Source organism: Microcaecilia unicolor, chromosome 6 (assembly GCF_901765095.1).
Source record: "Microcaecilia unicolor chromosome 6, aMicUni1.1, whole genome shotgun sequence".
Taxonomy (NCBI): Eukaryota; Metazoa; Chordata; class Amphibia; order Gymnophiona; family Siphonopidae; genus Microcaecilia; species Microcaecilia unicolor.
The window spans coordinates 247,965,866-247,988,253 of NC_044036.1; the positions used below are offsets into that span (position 1 = coordinate 247,965,866).

Consider the following 22,388-nt stretch of genomic DNA (forward strand, 5'->3'; position numbering starts at 1 on the left):
TATTTAGGTCCATAAGTCTCCACAAGACATGAAGTGACTGAATGGGCAATGTCTGTATGTGTTACTCTTTTTAACCTCTCCAATTTGTCACACTTTCCAGTATGTTAATGGTGGGTGTCTGGAAGAGCTTCTAGCCAGCAAAGACATTACTCTCAGCTGGAAAGAGAAAATTGACTTGGCTTCTGATATCACAAGAGGAATGATATACCTCCACTCAAAGAACATTTACCATCGGGATCTCAACTCCAAGGTATGTTTTAGAAGCAGATGCTTAAAGATCTGGTAGTTGGTACAGTAAGTCTTAATGCCATCTCAGATCTCAGTGTAGTGAATCCTGAGCAGTTGAATAGATTTTTCTGCAGGGTGTCAGTCACAAGGCCAAGATTTCTGGAGGTCTGGATGGCAGTGGATCTTCCTTGTTTTAGGAGTTGTCATGACTTGTCTTTTTCTCAGAGCGCATGTATATTACCAATAAAAACAAAGCAGAAGAGTGCGTGAATACAAATCAAAATTTTCTCCGTGATTTGACCTCTCACTGCATCCACTAGGAATAGACCAGTTTGCAAATCTCAGGCAAATTTTGGTATCTTCAGGGCCGGTCTTAGCAAGTGCGGGGCCCTGTGCAGACCAATTTGGTGGGGCCCCATTCTAGCCCCGCCTGCCCTAGCCCTGCCCCCGCTCCACCCCATTGATTATTACATTTTTAGAACATTTTTTATTTATGAAATTTCAAATAAAGACAAATGAAGCTAAATTTGTACAGAAAAACTGATTGAAATAATAAGCACAATGCTATCATGAAACCCCCCCTCCCCAGAAATTATTCAGTTCAAGTCCACTACAATTAGTAGTTCCAATTCTCATAACCCCGGGGGGTCAGAGGTGCGGACACACAATCTCTCCACTGCAAAACATTATACACAAACTTGTGCAAAAACACACTCATAACCTTACCAAACCATAACAGCACTAATTCCAAGGACAGGATGAGCTACAACCTTATGCGTGGAAAGGCACCACTGTAATTACACCAGGCTCTAAAACACCAGTACACTACCTCATGAAAAAAACAAAACAAAAAGGGCTGCAAATACTACACGCTAGCAGGATACTGCACCTTGATCACACATGAAAAACATATGACACAACAGATATGAAGGCAAAATACTGAACTGGAAAGTTACCTCAAGAAGTCAGACTCAGCATTCATCAATACTAGAAAAATTGAAACTTACATGCAAAATATCACAGATGCACATTTCCAAAAGCTGACATATTCCAATTAATAAATTCTGAATAAAATACTTTTTTCTACCTTTGTTGTCTGATCATTCAGTTTTTCTATTCGCTTTGGTCCCAGTGTCTTCTGTTTTATGCAGTGTCTTCTTTCCATTTGATATTTTTTTCTCTCACCATGTCCACCATCCTCCTGTGTCCTGTCTACCATCTGTAGCCCTGTCCCTATCCTTTCTCCAGTTTCAGCATCTGCCTTCAAAGTGTTCCGATCCAGCCCTTAAATTCAGCAATTTCCCCTCCATCCATGTGCATCTCCTTCCTTTGTCTTTCCTTCCCTCCATTCCATATCCAGCAATTCCCCTCCTCCCCTGCCCTCCCCTCCTCTCCCTGGGCCCTGCCCTCCCATCCCATCCATGTCCATCGATGCTCCTCTCTCCCCTTCCCTCCTCCATCTATCCAGATCCAGCAATTTTCTTCTCTCCCTGGGCCCTGCCCTCCCATCCATGTCCATCGATGCTCCTCTCTCCCCTTCCCTCCTCCATCTATCCAAATCCAGCAATTTTCCTCCCTCCCCTCCATGTACAGCAATTAATCCTCTCTCCCTGGGCCCTGACCTCCCATCCATGTCCATCGATCAATGCTCTCCTCTCTCCCCATCCCTCCCGCTCCCATGTCCACCTGCCCACCATCTTCTCTTCAGATCTTCAAGTATTTAAATTTACCTTCGTTGCAGGCAGCTTGGCAGAGTCAGTGAAAACGCTGTCTAATGTCCCACCAGCCTTCCCTTCGCTCGTTCGTTCCCTCAGTGCCCTGCCTTCTTCTGACGTCATTTCCTTGAGGGCGGGACACTGAGAGGGAAAGAACGAGCGAAGGGAAGGCTGGTGGGATGTCAGACAGCATTTTCACTGACACTGCCAAGCTGCCTGCAACGGAGGTAAATTTAAATACCGCCGGAGCGCCAGGAATCGGGAGCGAAGGAGGCTGACTGAGGCACGCCGCGCGGGGCCCCCTTAAGCGCGAGGCCCTATGCGGCCGCCTTAGTCGCCTAGGCCTAAGACCGGCCCTGGGTATCTTCCTTCTCTGCTGGATAAGTAGTTAAGGGATAAATTTTCAAATGACTAGTTGGGAACTATACAGCTGATTTCTGCCAGAGTGAATTTTCAGTTGGCTCAGAGTACTCATATGAAGGGGATGTTCTCAGGGGCGTAATTTGGTCAAAAGACAAATCTATGCAGGTGCATTGAAATTTCATAGGTGTACATGCATCTTATGGTACCCGCATACACTTTACATAGTAACATATTCATTAATTTGCAAAATTTATTGCCTACACTTTCAGGTATCATTATGGTGAGGTACATAATTGGTAGGATAAATAGTACTGATCAATACAAAGAGTAAACTATTTATTTATTTATTAGGATTTATTTACTGCCTTTTTGAAGGAATTCACTCAAGGCGGTGTACAGTAAGAATAGATCAAACATGAGCAATAGGCAATTACAGCAGTAAAAATATTCAAGTAACAATATGAAGTATGGCATGGTATACTACTTGCAATGACTACACAATACATAATAGAACATTATAATTGGTAGTGAAGGGTAAGGCAAAGTTGTAACATATAGATGAGTAAGAAAGTAGGAAGAATTAGAAAGTAAGGTGACTGATTTGAAGAAAGTTGCACATGAGATCAGAGAGATGGTTAGATATCATCTCAGCTAGGGTAGGAGTGGATAAACATGTCCCGCTGCAGTATGTGCAGCCCAAGTCAATCCTTGTGTGTGTGCACCAAATGCAAACTGAATGACAGTTGTGGCACAACTGCTACAAAAAGGAAATGACAAAAAGAGAAAGTCTATAATGTGCTAATTGTGCACCAAATTTTACAGTATAGAGGCACTTGTGTGTGGAATTGGCACGTACCTGAAAGTGGGCTGTAACCATGTGAGGAGCATGAGCGTATCATGAGTTTGGCGCCATGTGACATGTACAACTTAAAGAATACTATCAGTTGCTCACGCTACATGACACACTTAGGCACACTAACTTATGCCAGCCATTGACCTAATGTAAGTGGTTACACCTAGGTTTTGGCACACCAAAGCAGCTTTGTGGTTCTATTCTTTAACGGGATGGGCACACCCTAATCCCATTGTAAAATTGGCCTTAAGCATACCTCTTTATGGTGCCTATATTTAGGCACCACTTTATAGAACTGCCCCCAAAAGGAGCAAAGATGCAAAATTCTTGTGGTTTCTGCAGGATGTGAAAGTGCACAGATATTTTGTCAGCTAGGAGGTGTGGTAACGTGAATTAGTGGCTGGCTGCAGGATCTCATAAAATGTGGCACACACGGGTTGCAGATAAAAGTCAAAGCATTTTATGTATGTACACAAGGGAAATAATCAGCCCTATTTCCTCACAGGCTTGGTGCTTCTAATAAAGTCTTTTCAAGCACAGCCCCAGTTTCAGTAGCCTGTCCCTAACATGGTTACAGGCTTCAATATGCAAAAATCTTCTCTAACATAATCACAGCTTCATTAGCCTGTCACAGACATGGCTACATAGTTCAAACAGCCAAAGGATAATTGGTCTACCTTGGCAGTCTTCAGTTACCTCACATACTCTGGAATTCCTGAAGTATTGACTTGAGGCTTCTTTCAACACAGGGTGCAATCGTCTGAGCTAGGGCCACTCCTCTTCCCTGGAACTTCCCTCAAGCACTGCAGCTAAGCCGAAACACCCTGGGAAGATCCTTGCTCAGGGCCTCCTGTTCTGCCAGCGGACTTTTAACTTCCAACTCTCTGCTTGAGCCCCATCCTCCTGGCCTTACAGGCTAACTTACCTATTCTTAAGGTGGCTCCACTCCAGTGAGAGAGTGTTCCTAAGGAAACCCTTTCTTGTATCACCCACTCTCTCACAGGAGGATTATAGAAATTTTACAACTACTTGCTATTAGATATGGTTGTGCATCCCTTCTTGAGGCACACCTAACTGAGCTGGTAGAGACAAGACTGTATCTGAATTTAAGTAAGCATGGGACAAGCACAGACGATCTCTAAGGGAGAGGAAGGGATTGTACTGCTTGGTAGTTGGTATCGATAGGCAGACTGGGTAGGCCATATAGCAGCAGTTCCCAAACTATGCGCCGCAGCGAACTCTCAGGGGTGCCGCAGCGCATCGCTCCCTACTTTCCCCTCCCGCAGGTCCAGCATCTGCCGCTTCCTGCTTCTTCCCCTGCTGCATGCTTGCAGCTCACATTTTCGGGCCGTCAGTGATTCACACAGGCACTGTGGGGACTTACTTCTGCCGTGTCCAGCCCTTGCAAGAGGAAGTTGCATCATAGAGGGCTGTACACGGCAGACTGGGAAGGCCTCGGAGTGCCTGTGTGAATTGCAGATGCCCCGAAAATGTAAGCTGCAAGCAATGCAGCAGCAGCGGGGGAAGGAGAAGGAAGCAGCAGCGATTCTGAACCTGCAGGAAGGAAGGTAAGAGTAATGCTGGATTTGGGGAAGGTGTGCTGGTGTGAGAGGAGGGGGCTGCAAGGAAAAGGAAAGGGAGACCTATGTGGCATGGGAGTGTGGAGACCTATGTGGCCAGGGGGGTTGCAGAGACCCATGTGGCCGGGGGGGAGGGGGGGTGGAGACCCATGTGACCGGGGGGGGGGGGGGGGGGTGCCACAAACTGAAAAAGATTGGGAATCTTTGCCATATAGTCTTTATCTGACGTAATTTTCTTTGTTTCTATATATTGTTTTCAAGATACCTGTAATCAAATATGCATGAGAGAGATTTGCATAAACTGGATCTCCAATATATGTAAATCTATCTGTGCATTTTCATTGTGGTTATCTTGAAACCTGTACTGGGTAGGTGTTCCTCTAGCACCAGGTTGGGAAACATTGGTATAACATGTTGTCCATTGCTACTATTTTTATTTCTAAATAAGAATAAAATAAAACATGGAAAAGAAAATAAGATGATACCTTTTTTATTGGACATAATACATTTCTTGATTAGCTTTCGAAGGTTGCCCTTCTTCATCAGATCAGAAATAAGCAAAAGTTGGTAGATGACAGTATATATGAGTGAAACATCTACCAACTTTTGCTTATTTCTGATCTGATGAAGAAGGGCAACCTTCGAAAGCTAATCAAGAAATGTATTGAGTTATGTCCAATAAAAAAGGTATCATCTTATTTTCTTTTCCATGTTTTATTTTGTTTTATTTCTATTGATTACCTTTAAAAGTGGACTAACATGGCTACCACACCTCTCTATTTCTAAATAGAAACATGGAAATTTTTATTGTTCTAAAACTGAATGGATTGGGCTGAGCTGGGAGTAAAAACATAATTTCTGTTCTTCACCTTCTACAAATGTTCAAAATTCACATCACAAGGACGGACAGGAGCTCCCAAAAACATATTCAGAATGCTTTTTACAGTGTATTGAGATTTTATGTGACATCAATAGGCAGGACATCTGTGTGTGTTCTCTTGTTCTGAAATGTACCATGTTCATGAAAACATTCTGCAATGAGCACAACTTACAAAATTATCTTATCTTTGCCAAGGATTTACAGAGCAGAAAACAAAGAGAGCCACAGTACTTTGTGCACATCTGCAGGCAGTCTGTGGGTGGCTCCATGTAGAGCTTCAAGTTGCCTCAGGTCACTGGTGGGTGACCATAGATTGAGAAAAGATCCACAGCTTTTTGGCTATCTGCAACCTCAATAAGCAGACTGGGAGACCAAGCCAGTTTGACCTTTTATTCTTGGCATGAAGAGATATTTGTAAGGATAGTGCTTTTTATCATAGAGAACACCCACAGAGATGGAGATTCCACTCTAAGAATGCTTGAAGAATCCTTTATAAGTATAATTCAAGTAGCAGCCTATAAGTTTTTGCAGGTGAGTTGCACATGCCATCACTTCCCCTTTTCTCTGGGCCCTGGGAATAAGATTGCAGACCAGCTGTGACTTCTCTCTACTCCTCTTTCTTCCAGGACTGAGGGCCAGATGCACTAAACTTAACAAGCCATTAACGAGCAAGTAGTAAACCCTGGCATGCACTAAACACTTTTTTCCGACGATGGTAGCAGCTAACGAAAATGGAATGCAGATGAGCAAATCGTGTAGAAATCCTATTGTAATGAGATACACTAACCTTTTCCAATTGCCTTTACGCTGGAAAACGGTGGAAAATCTAACGAAAGGTCTGTACCTCTTGTTGGGGCTGCGTGGGATTGGAAAAATTATTAAAATGTAAAAAAAAAATTGGGGGGGCTAAAACGGCCAAGTGCTCGTCATGGACGGCCATTATGGCCGTTCTACACCCGAAAAACCGCCCAAGTGCGCGTCACTTTATTGATAAATGTTCAATAAAGACTTCATACAACTTAAAAAAGTGGGGAAAAAAATCCAAGTGCTCGTCCTTTTTTTTTTTTTAACAAAACTATTAGGATTTGAACCTGCCACCTCTGGATTACAAGACCGCTGCTCTAACTACTCGGCCACAACTGTACTTACTTGGATGTCCCTCCCTTACTTCCAGGTCTCTGAGCTGAGTGAAGCACGGCCAAAAAGGACATTTTTATTATTGCATGGGGGGGCCGCACAAAATGGACGTTTTTTTTTTTTTAAGCGACGCTTTATTAAAAAAAAATCAAACAGGCTCCGATGCTGCAGGCTCTTTTTCGACATTCAACCCCGCAATAATAAAAACATCCTTTTTGGCCATGCTTCACTCAGCTGAGAGACCTGGAAGTCTCTGAGGCAATCACAGCGTGTTTAGCTGAGCTAAACAAGCTGTGATTGGCTCAGAGACTTCCAGGTCTCTCAGCTGAGTGAAGCACGGCCAATCACAGTGCGTTTAGCTCAGCTAAACATGCTGTGATTGGCTTGATGCATAGCCGTTCCCTACCAATTCGCTATGGAATTTGGTACGGAACGGCTCTAACGACGACTTTAGTGCATCCCCCCCTGGATGGGCAAATTCTTGGCCATTGTGAGCTTAAGATGACAGTCCTGGCTGCAAAATGTGCCAGCTGTCTTCACAGTGACAGCCCTAACTGCCCCCCCCCCCCAAAAAAAAAAAAAAATTTCTCTTTTTCATTTTGATTAAATCTGCACAAGCCAATAATCAGAGAGATTTATGCTTTTAGCAGCTGCCACTAAATATGTAAGTCCCCTATCTGTGAATTTTCAGAAACACTGCAGATAGTGCAACCAAACGTTCCCTCTTAATGTTCCAGTACTATTCGGATGGTGCTGGAGCAAAGTAAGGCTGTCCCACCTAGCTATATTTACAGGGGTGAATTCTATATATGGTGCTGAAAAAACGCTTATTTTGTAAGCCGTGCTTAAAGTTAGGCACAGTTTATAGAATAGCATTTATGCCCAGGAATTGCACCTAATTTTAGGCATGGCCATTTGCACTAACTGAAACATGGTGCAAATGTATGCACCTAAATTAAGCACATACCCCCGCCCCCCTCATCCTATAACAACACATATAAATGTTGAACGATAGGAAACAGAGAGTAGGACTAAAAGGTCAATATTCGCAATGGAGAAGGGTAGTTAGCGGGGTCCCTCAAGGATCAGTGCTGGGACCTCTGCTTTTTAACACATTCATAAATGACCTAGAGATGGGGGTAACTAGTGAAGTAATCAAATTTGCCGATGACACAAAGTTATTCAAAGTAGTCAAATCGCGGGAAGATTGTGAAAAACTACAAGAGGACCTTACGAGACTGGGAGACTGGGCGTCTAAATGGCAGATGAAGTTTAATGTGAACAAGTGCAAAGTGATGCATGTGGGAAAGAGTAACCCAAACTATAACTACATCATGCAAGGTTCAGCATTGGGAGTCACGGACTGAGAAAGGGATCTAGGTGTCATCATTGATGATATGTTGAAAACTTCTGCTCAATGTGCTGCTGCAGCTAGGAAAGCAAATAGAATGTTGGTTATCATTAGGAAAGGGATGGAAAACAAAAATAAGGATATTATTCTGCCGTTGTATCGCTCCATGGTGCGACCGCACCTCGAGTATTGTGTTCAATTCTGGTCGCCCCCCCTCAAAAAAGCCATAGTGGAATTGGAAAAGGTGCAGAGAAGGGCAACAAAGATGATACAGGGGATGGGACGGCTTCCGTATCAGGATAGGCTGAAGAGGCTGGGGCTCTTCAGCTTGGAGAAAAGGCGGCTGAGGGGAGATATGATAGAGGTCTATAAGATAATGAGTGGAATGGAACGGGTCAATGTGGAGCGTCTGTTTACGCTTTCCAAAAATACTAGGACAAGGGGGCATGCGATGAAGCTGCAGTGTGGTAAATTTAAAACGAATCGGATAAAATTTTTCTTCATTCAACGCATAGTTAAACTCTGGAATTCGCTGCCGGAAAAGGTGGTTAAGGCGGTTAACTTAGTGGACTTCAAAAAAGGGTTGGACGGCTTCCCGGAGGAAAAAGCCATAGAATGTTATTGAATGGACGAGGGAATACAGTATTTCTAGGATGGGTGGGACAAATTGCTTGTTCTTTTGGCCGCTGTCGGTGACAGGGTGCTGGGCTCGATGGACCCTTGGTCTGTCCCAGCATGGCGATGCTTATATACTTATATGCCAGCTCTATGGCTGATGTAAGTTCAGATGCCTAAATGTTACCATAAGAACATATGTTCTGTCCCCATATTCATGGAGGGCGGCAGGGTGCATTGTTATGTATATTTAATATGAGTATTATCTATATTCAGTTGCATTGTTGTATATAATAAGCACTGTGTTTTAGGACTGCTTTTCTGATAGTTTGCAGTATCCTGTGATTGACTCATTGTGAGTTTTCCCTATTGGCTGTAAGCTCTGAGCTAAGGCCAGCCCTCCCTCTCTGCATCTGTGGGCAGTGTGATAGAGTCCACTCTTCCTGGCATGTCTTGGTGATCAGCTGCTGTTGTAGGAGGCTAATCCCTCCTTAATTTACTGTAATTCCATCAAGATTTTTTACCATCTCCCCAAGTCACCCCCATTCATTTTCCCTCAGTTTCTCCCCCTTATTCCCCTTTGAGTGTTACAGCTTTTCCTCTTAGCTATGCTGAAGTTCTTGTTATCTCCTTGCCTCTGGGGTGGCTAGATACAGACTCTATATGCAGAAGGCAACAATTCTCTTCTAAGCAACTGAACTGTAAGTTGGATTTTCTTTGTTCTAAGTGCTACAATAAAGAAGATTTGCTTAAGAATCAAGAGTCTACTGATAAAGCTTCTACATGGGGATGGTTTAAGCTGGCTGTTGAAGCTACTCTATACTTTGCCTAGAACAGTACAGTGACAAGTCTTGGACACTAAAGTAAAAATCTCAGGGGGAGTGAAAAATCCTGGTCACTCAGTGGATTTTACTGATAAAGATTATAGTGGAAATTCTCTAAGTATCACATGTGTGGATAATAGAATATATTCCAAGTTACATACATTGCCTTAAAACTTCTACTGTGGGAAACCAAGTGAAAAGAGAATCATGCAATGTTTATCTCAACTCCTTCAAGAAAAGCCTCTGATGCAGCTCTTGGTAACGCGCAAATGTATCAGTGTAGGATGCATATGAAATTAAATATAAAGCAAGTCTCAGCTTTAATACAAAAGTGAAAAGTTTGTCAAAGTAACAGAGTTCCATTGTGGTGTCAATTGGAGGGGAAGTTTGGACTGTTAAAGTAAAAAAAAACCTGATAATGCTGCTGGAGAGTTATATAGAAGGCAGTTTTGGTGCACTCATGGAAACACTGTTTCTGAACATAGTAACATAGTAGATGATGGCAGATAAAGACCTGTGCAGTTCAACCATTCTGCCCAACAAGATAAACTCATTACATATGGCATATGATACTTCATATGTATACCTGATCTTGATTTGTTTCAGGACATAGGCCATATAAGTTTGCCCAGTATTGTCCTTGTTGTACAATTTCTGAAGTTGTCATTGAAGCCCCTGAAAAGCTCCACTCCAGCCCATCTAAGTCTATTCAGTCACTATCAGGGCACAGACCATAGAAGTCTTCCCAGTACTGGTTTTGTTTCCCAACTACAGGTGTTGCTACCTAATCTCCGCTAAGCTTCTTTGGATCTATTCCTATTCCTTCTAAACAGGATTCCTTTGTTTTTATGCCACACATTTTTTAATTCCATTACTGTTTGCATCTCCATCACCTCCAATTGTATGACTTGCAACATTACAGTGTGAATTTAAGTGAGAGTCTGGTCTGTTTGAACAAACTGAGAATTGTAGAGCTTACATTCAAGTCAATAAGCAAAGGATTTGGACAGACTCCATGAGCCTTTGCAGACAATACAGTGCGTGCAAGTTCCAAGTATGTCCTTGACCCACCCATGCCCCTCCCAGGTCCAAGCCCCCTTGCCTTTACACACTTTGAATTTTGCACGAGCAGTTTATGGAATCCTGACTTAAGGCAGTTATGCATGTAACTGCTAATCAGTGCCAATTAGCACCAGTTGTAGCCAATAACTAGTTGTTAATATCAATTAGCAGCTCGATTAATTAACTTATGTATTTAACTGACAGTATTCTATAACTTGTGCACTGTAACTTTGCGTGCTAAGGGTAAAGTTGTGTGCATGAGTTTATAGAATTAAGGGGTAGGTGTAGAGAGGAAGTGGACAGCTAAATATTCTTATAGCGACACTTAGAACAGCAACCAAAACCCCTTTCTACCAGGCTACTTAAGTATCTAACCTCTATATGAGAAGAGCTGTAGGATAAAAATGAGAAAACATTGATAACTAGGCATGATGGATCCCTATTGAGAGAATAATAGGAAAGACAGAAGAGATGCCTTACAAAAAGAAGATTTTCTGTGCCATCAGATTTTTAACAGATTAAGCTTGAAGCAGACGATTGATTCCTGCCGGCCCTTGCAGGAGAGGAAATATTTCAGCACAGAATTTGCTCATCTTCTACATATCTTGAGACTGAACAGCATCCCGTGGGTTGCCATGGAGCTGCTGATGTCTTCTGAATTTCCTGTGCATTACTTAGGATTGTTTTTCCATATGCTGCGGATCTAGGGACATAATAAGTGGCTGTCTGGTTTCTTTTATTTATTAATTTCAATTTGATTACATGTTCTTTCAAGAAAGCCCAGAGCAGGTTGCAATAAAAGCATAACATAGCACAATCATGCACAATTCAAAAGACTTGAATCTTGAATTTGTAAGGGTATATCATGGAGCATGTGGGATGGGGGGGAGGGGTAAGGGGGGCGTTTTGTTGGTTTCAAATGAGTACAAGGTAGAGGTGTGATAGGTATGCTGAGGGCTATAAGAGTCAAAGCCCGTGGTGCTCCGTTTTGTATAACATGCCTCTATGTCTCATGTTGTTGCCTTTTGTTCTGTACCTGTTCATTATTTGTAAAACTTCAATAAACAGATTCAAACATAAAAACAATCAATCAATTAATATGCAAAGAATAGGCTTAGACTGGATTGAGACATAGACTACTGCCTAGGGTATCAAACTGGAGAGGTACCAAATAACTGGCCCAATAGAGTCATATTCTCTGATCTCTGGAGGACAGACCTCCTCTTTCGACTGCTCTCTAACCCCATCTAAGGGGTCCTTTTCCTAAGCTGCAGTAAGCATTAACACATGCTTACTGCACCCAAAAAAGGCTTACCACAGGGTGTGCTGAGGCATCGCATGGTAATTTTTAGATGTGCGCACACTATCCATGCACTAAAAAAATAAAATTTACTTTTTAGCACTGGGAGCAGATCTGGGGGTGGAGAGTGAACGCGTCCTGTGCAAATCAGTTAATGCAGCTACATTGCTGCATGCTAACTGATTAGCATGTGTTTAGCATGTGAGCCCTTACTGCTTACATAATGGGTGACAGTAGGGTCTCCTTAGCGCATAGCCATTAATAGTGAAAATACAAAAATCGTCCATTTTACCTTAGTGGTAAAAATGGCCTTAGCACGCAGGAATAACATAGTAGATGACAGCAGATAAAGACCTGTATGGTCCATCCAGTCTGTCCAACAAGATAATCTCATACATAAGGTATGATGTAATACTTCATATGTATACCTGATCTTAATTTGTCCTTGCCATTTTCAGGGCATATTGTAGAAGTCTACCTGGCACTGTCCTTGTTCTAAAACTTCTGAAGCTGTTATTGAAGTTCCACTCCAGCCCATCCAAATCTGTCCAGCCACAATCAGGGCACAGAAGTCTGCCCTGCCCTGGCTTTGCTTCTCAATTACTGGTGTTGCCATCTACATAGTAACATAGTAGATGACAGCAGAGAAAGACCTGCATGGTCCATCCAGTCTGCCCAACAAGATAACTCATATGTGTTACTTTTTGTGTGTACCTGACCTTGATTAGTATCTGCCATTTTCATGGCATAGACCGTAGAAGTCTGCCCAGTACTAGCCCCGCCTCCCAACCACCAGCACACTTTTCCATTAAAACACCTCAGAGTGCATCACAGCAGGACAGAAATCTAGATGGCATAAGAAGAGGTCTGGGTAAATAGGCAAGTTTTGTCTGCAACAATCAATAGCATCAGAGGTTCTCTTGATGAAAACTCTGACTCTTCAGTAATACCAGACACCTTGCAGTCATGCTTTAAGACTTACTAGGTCAGAAACCTCCCATTAATCACAAAGCTCTGGATCTCCTGTAGGCTTCAATACCCTGGCACCCCTGCAGCTGTTTCTATCCTTATGTCTCTGCATCTCTCTCTCTTCACACTTGGATGATAAGCACTTTGGGACAGGAAGCTGATGAGTTCCAGAGCTTAACTATTGTTCAAGTGAAAAAATATTTCTTCCTATTTGTTATAAAAATATTTCCATTTAACTTCATTGTGTATCCCCTAGTCTTTGTATTTTTTGAAAGAGTAAAAAATCGATTAACTTTTACTCATTCTACACCATTCAGGATTTTGTAGACCTCAGTCATATCTCCCCTCAGCCATCTATTTTCCAAACTGAAGAGCCCTAACCTCTTTAGCTTTTCCTCAAATGAGAGCAGTTCCATCCCCTCAATCATTACTACTACTACTATTTAACATTTCTAAAGCGCTACTAGGGTTACGCAGCGCTGTACAATTTAACATAGAAGGACAGTCCCTGCTCGAAGAGCTTACAATCTAAAGGACAAATGTACAGTCAGTCAAGTAGGGGTCGTCAAATTGGGACAGTCAAGATTTCCTGAAAAGGTATAAAGGTTAGGTGCCGAAAGCAACATTGAAGAGGTGGACTTTGAGTAAGGTTTTGAAGATGGGTAGGGAGGGGGCTTGGCGTAAGGGCTCAGGAAGTTTATTCCAAGCATAGGGTCCCTCTTCCTTGAACTTTTCTAATTCCGCTATATCTTCTTTGAGATATGGCAACCAGAATTGAACGCAATACTTGCTTCACAACTCAGAAGTGTTTGCAAGTACAGCACAGATCTTTGAAAATATACAACCTTAAGTACTTGTAGTGCTACCCTTAGAAGATATCTGAGGATCAAAAATGGGTGTTTAGCTTTTCAAAGAAAATCATACCCACTTTGTAACCACTCTTATATGATATTAATAATGCTCTTAGTTGAAATAGCTATAGGGCTAGAATTCATTATGGTGACATTAGTCATTGTTAAAGCTGCTTTGCTATTAGCTAGATTCTCAGTGCTGGGTCATTAAATGGTTTACTTTCCTCAACCATTTGTCTCACTTTCAGAAATGCAATTAAAGCATCTGTCTACTTTAAATGACCTCTTTCACCTGCAAAATTAAAAAGCAAAGAAAATCTAAGAAACGCTTTTAAAAACTGTTCGCATTTTGACTCTCTTCTCCTGCCAGATGAAGAACTTGGAAAAACTGAGCTGACCCTGTTATATCATCTGAATGATGAGTGGCAGAGCAATACTATTAATACAGATGATTCAGGAGCAAGACCTACTCAGCAATGTTCTTAACCTGTGCAGTAGATCTTTTTACTCACCTGGCACTGCTCCAGCCACTTAAATGTCAACTACCTGAGGTAGTGTGGTATCTGAGACCTGTCAGACTTTGGCAGCTCCAACTCTGAGATGACAGAAATGATGCCACCCTGGTAGAGAGAGTTGGAAGTCCCCCTTCAGGTTAGTGGGAATATTGCTGCTCACACTGCTTAACCACATTGAGACACAAAGAGAGCCCTTCTACATTCAGCCACTTAGAAGTCTATGTATCAATGTGCCTTAAATATATGAATTAATGCAAAAGATTAATATATATTAGCACTCCAGTGGGAGGACCACACCCTTCGTTATCTGGGTGTTCTCAACCCTAGTGATGTTGGTTCTTTTTATTCTATTAATGTAGAGAGATTTGGTAGCCATGTTTAGTCCACTTCCAAAGGTAATCAATAGAAATAAAATAAAATGTAGAAAAGAAAATAAGATGATACCGTTTTTATTGGACTAATTTAATACATTTTTTGATTAGCTTTCGAAGACGAAGAAGGGCTACCTTCGAAAGCTAATCAAAAATGTATTGTTAGTCCAATAAAAAAGGTAACATCTTATTTTTTTTCCTATGTTTTATTTAATTCTATTTCTATTCTATTAATGTGCCTCCATTATTGGAGGAAACCCGTCTGAAACTTCAGGTTTGGAGGTCTTATCCTCTTTCGCTGTGGGGCCAAATAGCGCTGTTTAACATGCTCATACTCCCAAAGTGATTGAATATGTTTCAGAAACTGTCACTGTTTTTGTACCACCAGTTTGAGCAGCATTTGAACAGAGCCCTGCAAATTTTTCTTTGGCAAAGCAAAAAGCCCCGATTACGAACAGAGAAGTTGCAGATTCCTAAGGCTCATGGGCTTGCTCATCCTTTGTCAATTGACCATAGCCAGTGGCATGAGGCACCTTAATGATTGGTATTTGAGGCATCCTAGATTTTTAATTTACAGAGCTGGAAACAGCCTTGATCCCTAAGGTACATTTAGTTATCTGCTTCACACCAAGCACAGCTCTCCTTTGGGTATCTTTAAGAAATATCCTATTTTGAAAGCATGGAGAGCAATTTTACACTGGGTATGTAAACAATATAATTTATTCCCCCCCCCCCCCCCCCCCCCCCCAATGTTACTCCCTTCCTTTCCATGTGTAATAATTCAGATTTTTCTCCAGGTGGGTGTTCCACAGTTTTTTAACATGGGCACAGAGAGGTGTTAAGTATTTTTCAGGTGGTGACAGAGGAGGGAAAGATGCACCCATTTGCTGAAGTACAACAAACATATCACCTCCCTGGTAGAGACGTTTTTGCATATTTACAGTTAAGACATTATGTTCACTCTTTACCCTGGGAGGACCTGACAGATGTTCAAGAAACCATCTTGGATGCTTATACTCTAGGTTCCAACGTGTGCCCCTTACTACTACTACTACTACTTATCATTCTATAGCGCTGCTAGACGTATGCAGCACTGTACACTTGAACATGAAGAGACAGTCCCTGCTTGACAGAGCTTACAATCTAATCAGGACAGACAAACTGGACAAATAAGGGATAAGGGAATTACTAAGGTGGGAATAGGGGTTAGGAGTTAAAAGCAGCATCAAAAAGGTGGGCTTTTAGCCTACATTTGAAGATGGCCAGAGATGGAGCTTGACGTACTGGCTCAGGAAGTGTATTACAGGCATATGGTGCAACAAGGTAAAAGAAATAGAGTCTGGAGTTAGCAGTGGAGGAGAAGCGTACAGATAAGAGAGATTTACCTAGTGAACGGAGTTCCTGGGGAAGAGTGTAGGGAGAGATAAGAGTGGAGAGGTACTGAGAAGCTGCAGAGTGAATGCACTTGTAAGTCAATAAGAAGAGATTGAACTGTATGCGGAAACAGATAGGGAGCTAATTAAGTGACTTGAGGAGAGGACTATTATGAGCATAATGACACTGGCGGAATATAAGTCATGCAGTAGAATTTTGAACAGATCAAAGTGGAGAGAGATGGCTCAGCGGGAGACCTGTGAGAAGCAAGTTACAATAGTCTAAGCAAGAGGTGATAAGATGTGGATAAGGGTTTTGATAGAGTGCTCAGAAAGGAAAGGATGAATTTTGGTGATATTATAGAGAAAGAAATGACAGGTTTTAGCAGTCTGTTGAATATGTGCAGAGAAAAAGAGAGGGAGTCAAACATGACCCCAAGGTTACAAGCTGATGAGACAGGAAGGATGAGAGTGTTATCCACAGAGATAGAGAATGAGGGAAGAGGAAAGGTTGGTTTAGGGGATAGATAAGAAGCTCAGTCTTGGTCATGTTTAGTTCCAGATGGCGGTGAGACATCCAGGCAGCAATGTCAGACAGGCAGGCTGATACTTGGGCCTAGTTCCTGCTGAACTTTCTGGAGTGGAGAGGTAGATCTGGGAGTCCAGCATAAAGGTGATACTGAAAACCATAGGATGAGATCAGAGCACTAAGGGAAAAAGTATAGATGGAGAAAAGAAGAGGTCCCAAGACAGAGCCCTGAGGTACACCAACTGATGGTGGGATAGAAGTGGAGGAGGATCCACCACAGTATATACTAAAAGTGTGATGGAAGAGATAAGAAGAAATCCAGGAAAGAACAAACAAAGCCCTGAAATCCAAGTGAGGACAGCATATCAAGGAGTAGGCGGTGATCAACAGTGTCAAAAGCAGCAGATAGATCGAGAAAGATGAGGATACAGGCCTTTGGATCTGGCCAGGAACAGCTCATTGGAGACTTTAGCAAGCACTGTTTCAGTTAAATGAAGAGGACAAAAGCCAGATTCAAGTGGATCAAGAATAGTTTGAAATGAAAGAAAGTCAAGACAATGGCAGTGAACAGCACGTTCAAGTATCTTGAATAGGAAAGGGAGGAGGGAGATGGAGTGATAGTTGGAAGGACAGGTAGGGTCCAATGAAGGTTTTTTGAGGAGTGGTGTAACTACAGCAAGTTTGAAGGCATCAGGAACAGTCGCAGTGGAAAGTGAAAGATTGAAGATATGACAGATAGAAGGGATGACAGTAGGAGAGATAGTGCTAAGTAGATGGGTGGGAATAGGATCAGATGAACAGGTAGTTTTGATAAGGAAAGAAAATGTGCAGTTTCCTCTTCAGTTATTTCAGAAAAGGAAGAAAAGGAGGCAGGGGTTGAAGGAGGGTTGAGAGAATGGACTGAGGGAAGGAGAGGTGGAGGTGACTTGGTTGAGAATTCAAGGTTAATCTCGTGAACCTTATCATGAAAGTACTTAGCCAGAGTCTGGGAAAAAAGTGAAGGGGGAGTTGGAGGTGAAGGCACTTTGAAGGGAAAGTTCAGTGTGGTAAAGAGGTGTTGAGGGTTTGAGCCAAGAGAGTTTGTCGACTGGATGTAGTAGTCCTGTTTGGCAAGTGAAAGAGCAGACTGGAAGGAGGTCAGCAAGAATTTGAAATGTATGAAGTCAGCCTGGGCACAGGATTTCAGCCAAAGGCGTTTGACAGATCGGGCACAGGAACATAGCTAGCAGGTTCTAGAGGTCAGCCAAGGCTGAGGTTTGGAGGAATAGGAGGAGTGAGAGTATCCAGAGCAGAGCAGAGAATAGTATTTATTTATTTATTGCTCTTGTATCCCACATTTTCTCACCTCTTTGCAGGCTCAATGTGGCTTACAAAAAAAACTGTCATGGCATCACCATTACAGGATACAGAAATACATTTGGAGATATAAAGGTATCGGTAATAACAAGGAAGAGACAGCCTCATTGACAGACTTGGATAACATAGTGGTTGAGAAGAGGTTTGAAACACTGGAGGACAGAGCAGAAGAGTCAATAGCCTAAAGATTCCTAAATTTATTGGTGGAGATTGGATGGGACTGGAGGGGAGGGTGTTTAAGTATGATGGTCGGAGAGGGGAAGAGCTGAGGTACAGAAACTGGAGAGTGGGCAGTTGGAGAAGAAGGTAAGACCAGACAATGGCCATTCTGGTGTGTAGGGGTAGTGGAGCACAGTTGAAGATTGAAAGAGGATGTTAAAGCGAGAAACTGAGAAGCATAAGAGTCAGAGGGATCATTAGCATGAATGTTAAAATCCCCAAGAATGAGGGAAGGAGGTGAAGGTTCATGAAAGAAGGAAAGCCAGGAGTTAAAGTCAGTAAGAAAGTAATAAAGGGACTTATCAGGGGGTCCCTTACATTTCATCATCGATTTTTACAGGACACCACTGCGGAAGTAGTTTATGTGATGTTGGCCAGAGTATGGAGTGCAGATTTACAGATGGAGATTTCTTCCTCATTATTACAAACGTTTATTCTTGCAGTTCAAAAACAGGTTGAATCAGTGCCTCACCGTGAACTATTGTACAAATTTGCTCTCCAGTTGCGTATCGCCTCATCGGGGGCGAGAGCTGATCTTGTATCTGAGGGGGCTTGCCCTAGATGCCAGACCATTCCTGCAACTCTAGGGCATAACTTTTGGACTTGTATGGCAGTGAACAGATTTTGGAAGCAGATTTTGGGTTCTAACCAGTTTAGCGCGCAAGTAGTAAACCGGGACATGCACAAAAGGGTTCTCCGAGCCATTTTCCTATCATGGTAGCAGCTAACAAAAACGGAACGCAAAGCTATTATAATGAGCTAATTACTATTATAATGTGCATGCAATGTGATGCACTACCGTTTCCGACCCCATGCACAAAAGCAGTCCCTACCTTTACTGTGGAAATTTGAACGGGAGTTCTGGACCTGCCGGTTCTTCATTATCACAAGTAGGAGAAGAGGAGAAACAAGGCAGGGAAGATGGAGCACAAAAAAAAAGTACACCGACTTACATGCAGCTTCTTTGCGTGTGTGAAAGCCGTGCCATGATTCTTTTCTCAAATGACAGTTTCAAAACCAAGCATGCGCTGCCTGAGGGGAAAAGCAGCGGCTTGGCAGGCAATCCAGCAGAGTGAAGAGCAGCAGCAGGTCCTGCTGTGTCTTCTCCGGGTATTTTCTCTCTTCTGCTCCTGTCGGGATGCGATCACCCAGGTCCCGTCAGGAGCAGGAGGAAGAGAGAGAGACCCTGGCTCTGGGCCCCCCTTGGAGGCCCAGGTCCGGAGAATTTTGTCCCCCTGCCCCCCCTCTTGGTGGCCCTGACCCCAAATACATTATTCATATTCAGCAGTGTAGTAAGCCTGGTGCATGCCCTATGCAACCTGACCCCAAATGCTGCTGATGCGCCCCTGCCCCACCCACTTTGCAAGGGAAGCCAATGGAAGGGGCGCAGTTTTCATGCCCCAGTATCCCTTGCGTCCTGCGTGACCACACCGCCCACACATAGCTTGCTATGGCCCAGTTCGTATTCAGCCAAATAGTGATTTAAATTTGATTACAAATAATCTAGGGCTGTACTGTGCATACTGTCCCTCCTGCCACACATCACGAAACCCTTTTAGTTCCTTCCTACTCAACTGCTCAACCACAGCCAAGGGGATTACCTGTTCAACCCAGCCTCTTTGTTTAAAAAAAAGTCTGGCAGAATCAATGACAGGGAAGGGGGGGATCCCAGCCCAGCCCACCCAAGCACTGGAAGCATTGCAGACAGCAGAGACAGCTCCCACAGTGATATCAGCAGCAGTCCCTCTGATTGGGCACAGGAGTTGAGAGCTGGGACTTCCTGGGGAAGTGCAACTGGGTAAGCCCCATCCCCTGCCAGCTGAAATCACCTTGGGGGCTGGAGCAGCTTTACATTGCATCACTGGAAAATATAGGTTCTCACAACGAGAAACAAATAGTGACCAATGCTCAGCACTAATAGCATTCAAATTATAGGCATTCTGTTAGTGTTTAACATTGGTCGGTGAAAGGGTCGGAACGTTCCTGGTGGATGCCCACAAGAATTGTGCAGTAGGCACAGCTTTTGTGTGCATGTGCGGGGAAGAGGAGGCTCCTGATGCACTTAAGAACAGGACTTTTTGCTCTCCAGAAGCAGAAAATCAGCAGCCTCCTCTACCAGACCCATCAGAATGCTAAGCCAGGCCTGATCTTTAGGAAGATGCAAAAAAGAAGCAGCTATAACTCTCGCCTTCACTCCAGCAGTCACTGAAGGTGCCTCTGACAGGTGCAGCAGTGCAGCCTTCTGCCTTTCTGTGTCCTCACTTTCATGCTCCAGCAGAAATCCTGGGCAGAGAGGGCTGTAAAAATCACCCTGCTCTAACAACTAAATCCTACTGACAGCTCCGGAGCTGTTGATAGGTTTTAGTTATTAGGGCCCGATATTCCGACCCCGCCAGCTGAAGCCTTTGTCCGGCGCCACCACATTGCCTGTCCTGCTCTCTCTTCCCATCACGTCCAGCATACTGCTTTTAGTGAAACTGAGAATTTCATTAAAAGGAGCGTGCTGGACGTGAGGGGAAGAGAAAGCATGGCAGGCAATGCGGCGGCACTGGAGACCAGCAGTAGATGAAGGCTTCAGCTAGTGGGGCTTGGGGCCCCCGCCAGCCAAACCAGGAGCCAAGAGCAAATTTTGGGGGGGCCAAAGCCCCTGTGGCCCCACGTACCTACACCACTGGGTAGCTACACCAGTAATAGGGAAACAAAGCTTTCCTTTGCAACTGCCCAGATATTTTTCCCCATTTTTTTGTGTCCTTCCCATTTATATAATCCCATCATCACAGTTGTTGCCTTGACCAAGTGCCATATAGTCCTGGACTCCTTCTATGACTCTACCGTGAGGTATCCTAAATCCAGCCACTGAGTGTCACCATTGAATGAAGTTATTGACTCCATTCCCCAGGGGTTGTAAATGCTACCTTTGTAGCATCCCAAGCCCTGGCTGCCCTGTGGAGCTGAAAGCCTGAACTGGGAATTGGCAACAGATCCCTCCATATGACCTTGCAGAACATGTTAGCTGGTCCACCCCAGGATATTATTCTTTTCCTGCACTGGTAACCTTACCTTGTGACTGTCTGACCTTGTTTCAGAACTGCCTCATTCGAGTGACGCAGCGAGGACGAGAGGCCTTAGTAACGGATTTTGGCCTAGCCAGGGAAGTGGTGGAGATGCCAACAAAGAACTCTGATAGGAAGCTATCCCTTGTGGGCTCAGCGTTCTGGATGGCTCCAGAAATGTTGCGAGGAGAACCATATGATCGAAAGGTATTCCTTACATCAACCTTCTTTGTAACGTACTTTGTAACCAAAAGAAATAGATGATGAATTGCCATTTTGGCCCATGACATGTGTTACAAGGTTGTAAATGTACTGAAGGAACCTGATAACATCAGGGAATACAAATCCACATGTGGCCTACTGTGGCAAGCAGGACCTGAGACTAATCACTTTCAGGGTCAGCTCATCCATTAGGACTGCACAGTCTCCTAGGGTAGCAGCTTCGGGGAAAGGGGGGGGGGGGCTGGAGAGGGCACCCAAAAGCAGCTGCAGTCAAAGCAAAAAATACATCCTGGCAATAGCACAAAGTAAAACAAACAGCAGGAAGGGGTGGTGTTGGGGTGATAATGATCATTAAGAGGCCTGAAGAACCTGACAGTTAATTGGGGAGGGGGCGGAGTGCAAGGCTGATAGAGGCTACTATCTATTTGCCATTTTGTAATGCACTCAGGAGCTAATGGTCAAAACTACCGCCAGCATTAACATGCGGTTAACCCCAAGTTTGTACACACATTATACAGCACCATGTGCTCAGAGGGCTTGAGTTCCAGTGTTAACATGTGTGCTAAAGATGACCACAAATTCTATTTAAATATATTTAAATGCATGTTAACAGGGTCAAAAGTATTCATTCCCAATGCGCAAACAAAAGTACTGCAGTGCACAAAAGAAAATGATGACCCATAACACCGAAAATGTACTGCCAGATCAGGGACAGCCTAGAAGGTGTTCAGGAGAAGATTTCTTGTCAATTTCTCACAATAAACTGTCTTCTTTTGCAAGTGGAAGGAAGCCCATGCAACTGTAAGCACTGATAATGAGAAACAAATGCACGAATCCGAGCAAAACCAAAATTTAAAGCACACATTGGTGCCTATTTTCTGTGCTTAAATATGAGCCTGTCAAAAATTGAAAGTGCAAACAATTTTTGAAAGGTTCATATTTAAAAGCACAGAAGAATAGTGCTGATGTCTACTTGCACTCTTGGGTTTCTCTGGGCATACGCACAAGAGCTGTGCTTACCG

At 43.4% G+C, this 22,388-nt stretch overlaps 1 protein-coding gene across 3 annotated transcripts in view; it reads left to right on the plus strand.

The window, feature by feature from the left end:
* The window catches only part of LOC115472830 (dual specificity testis-specific protein kinase 1-like), a 221,254-nt gene that overhangs the window by 193,198 nt on the left and 5,668 nt on the right, over positions 1-22,388 (plus strand). For all 3 annotated transcript variants that reach the window (XM_030207278.1, XM_030207280.1, XM_030207279.1), the window contains 2 exons: positions 101-250; positions 21,178-21,351. In XM_030207278.1, the coding sequence (XP_030063138.1) occupies positions 101-250; positions 21,178-21,351 (324 nt within the window). The remainder of the gene's footprint in view (positions 1-100; positions 251-21,177; positions 21,352-22,388) is intronic.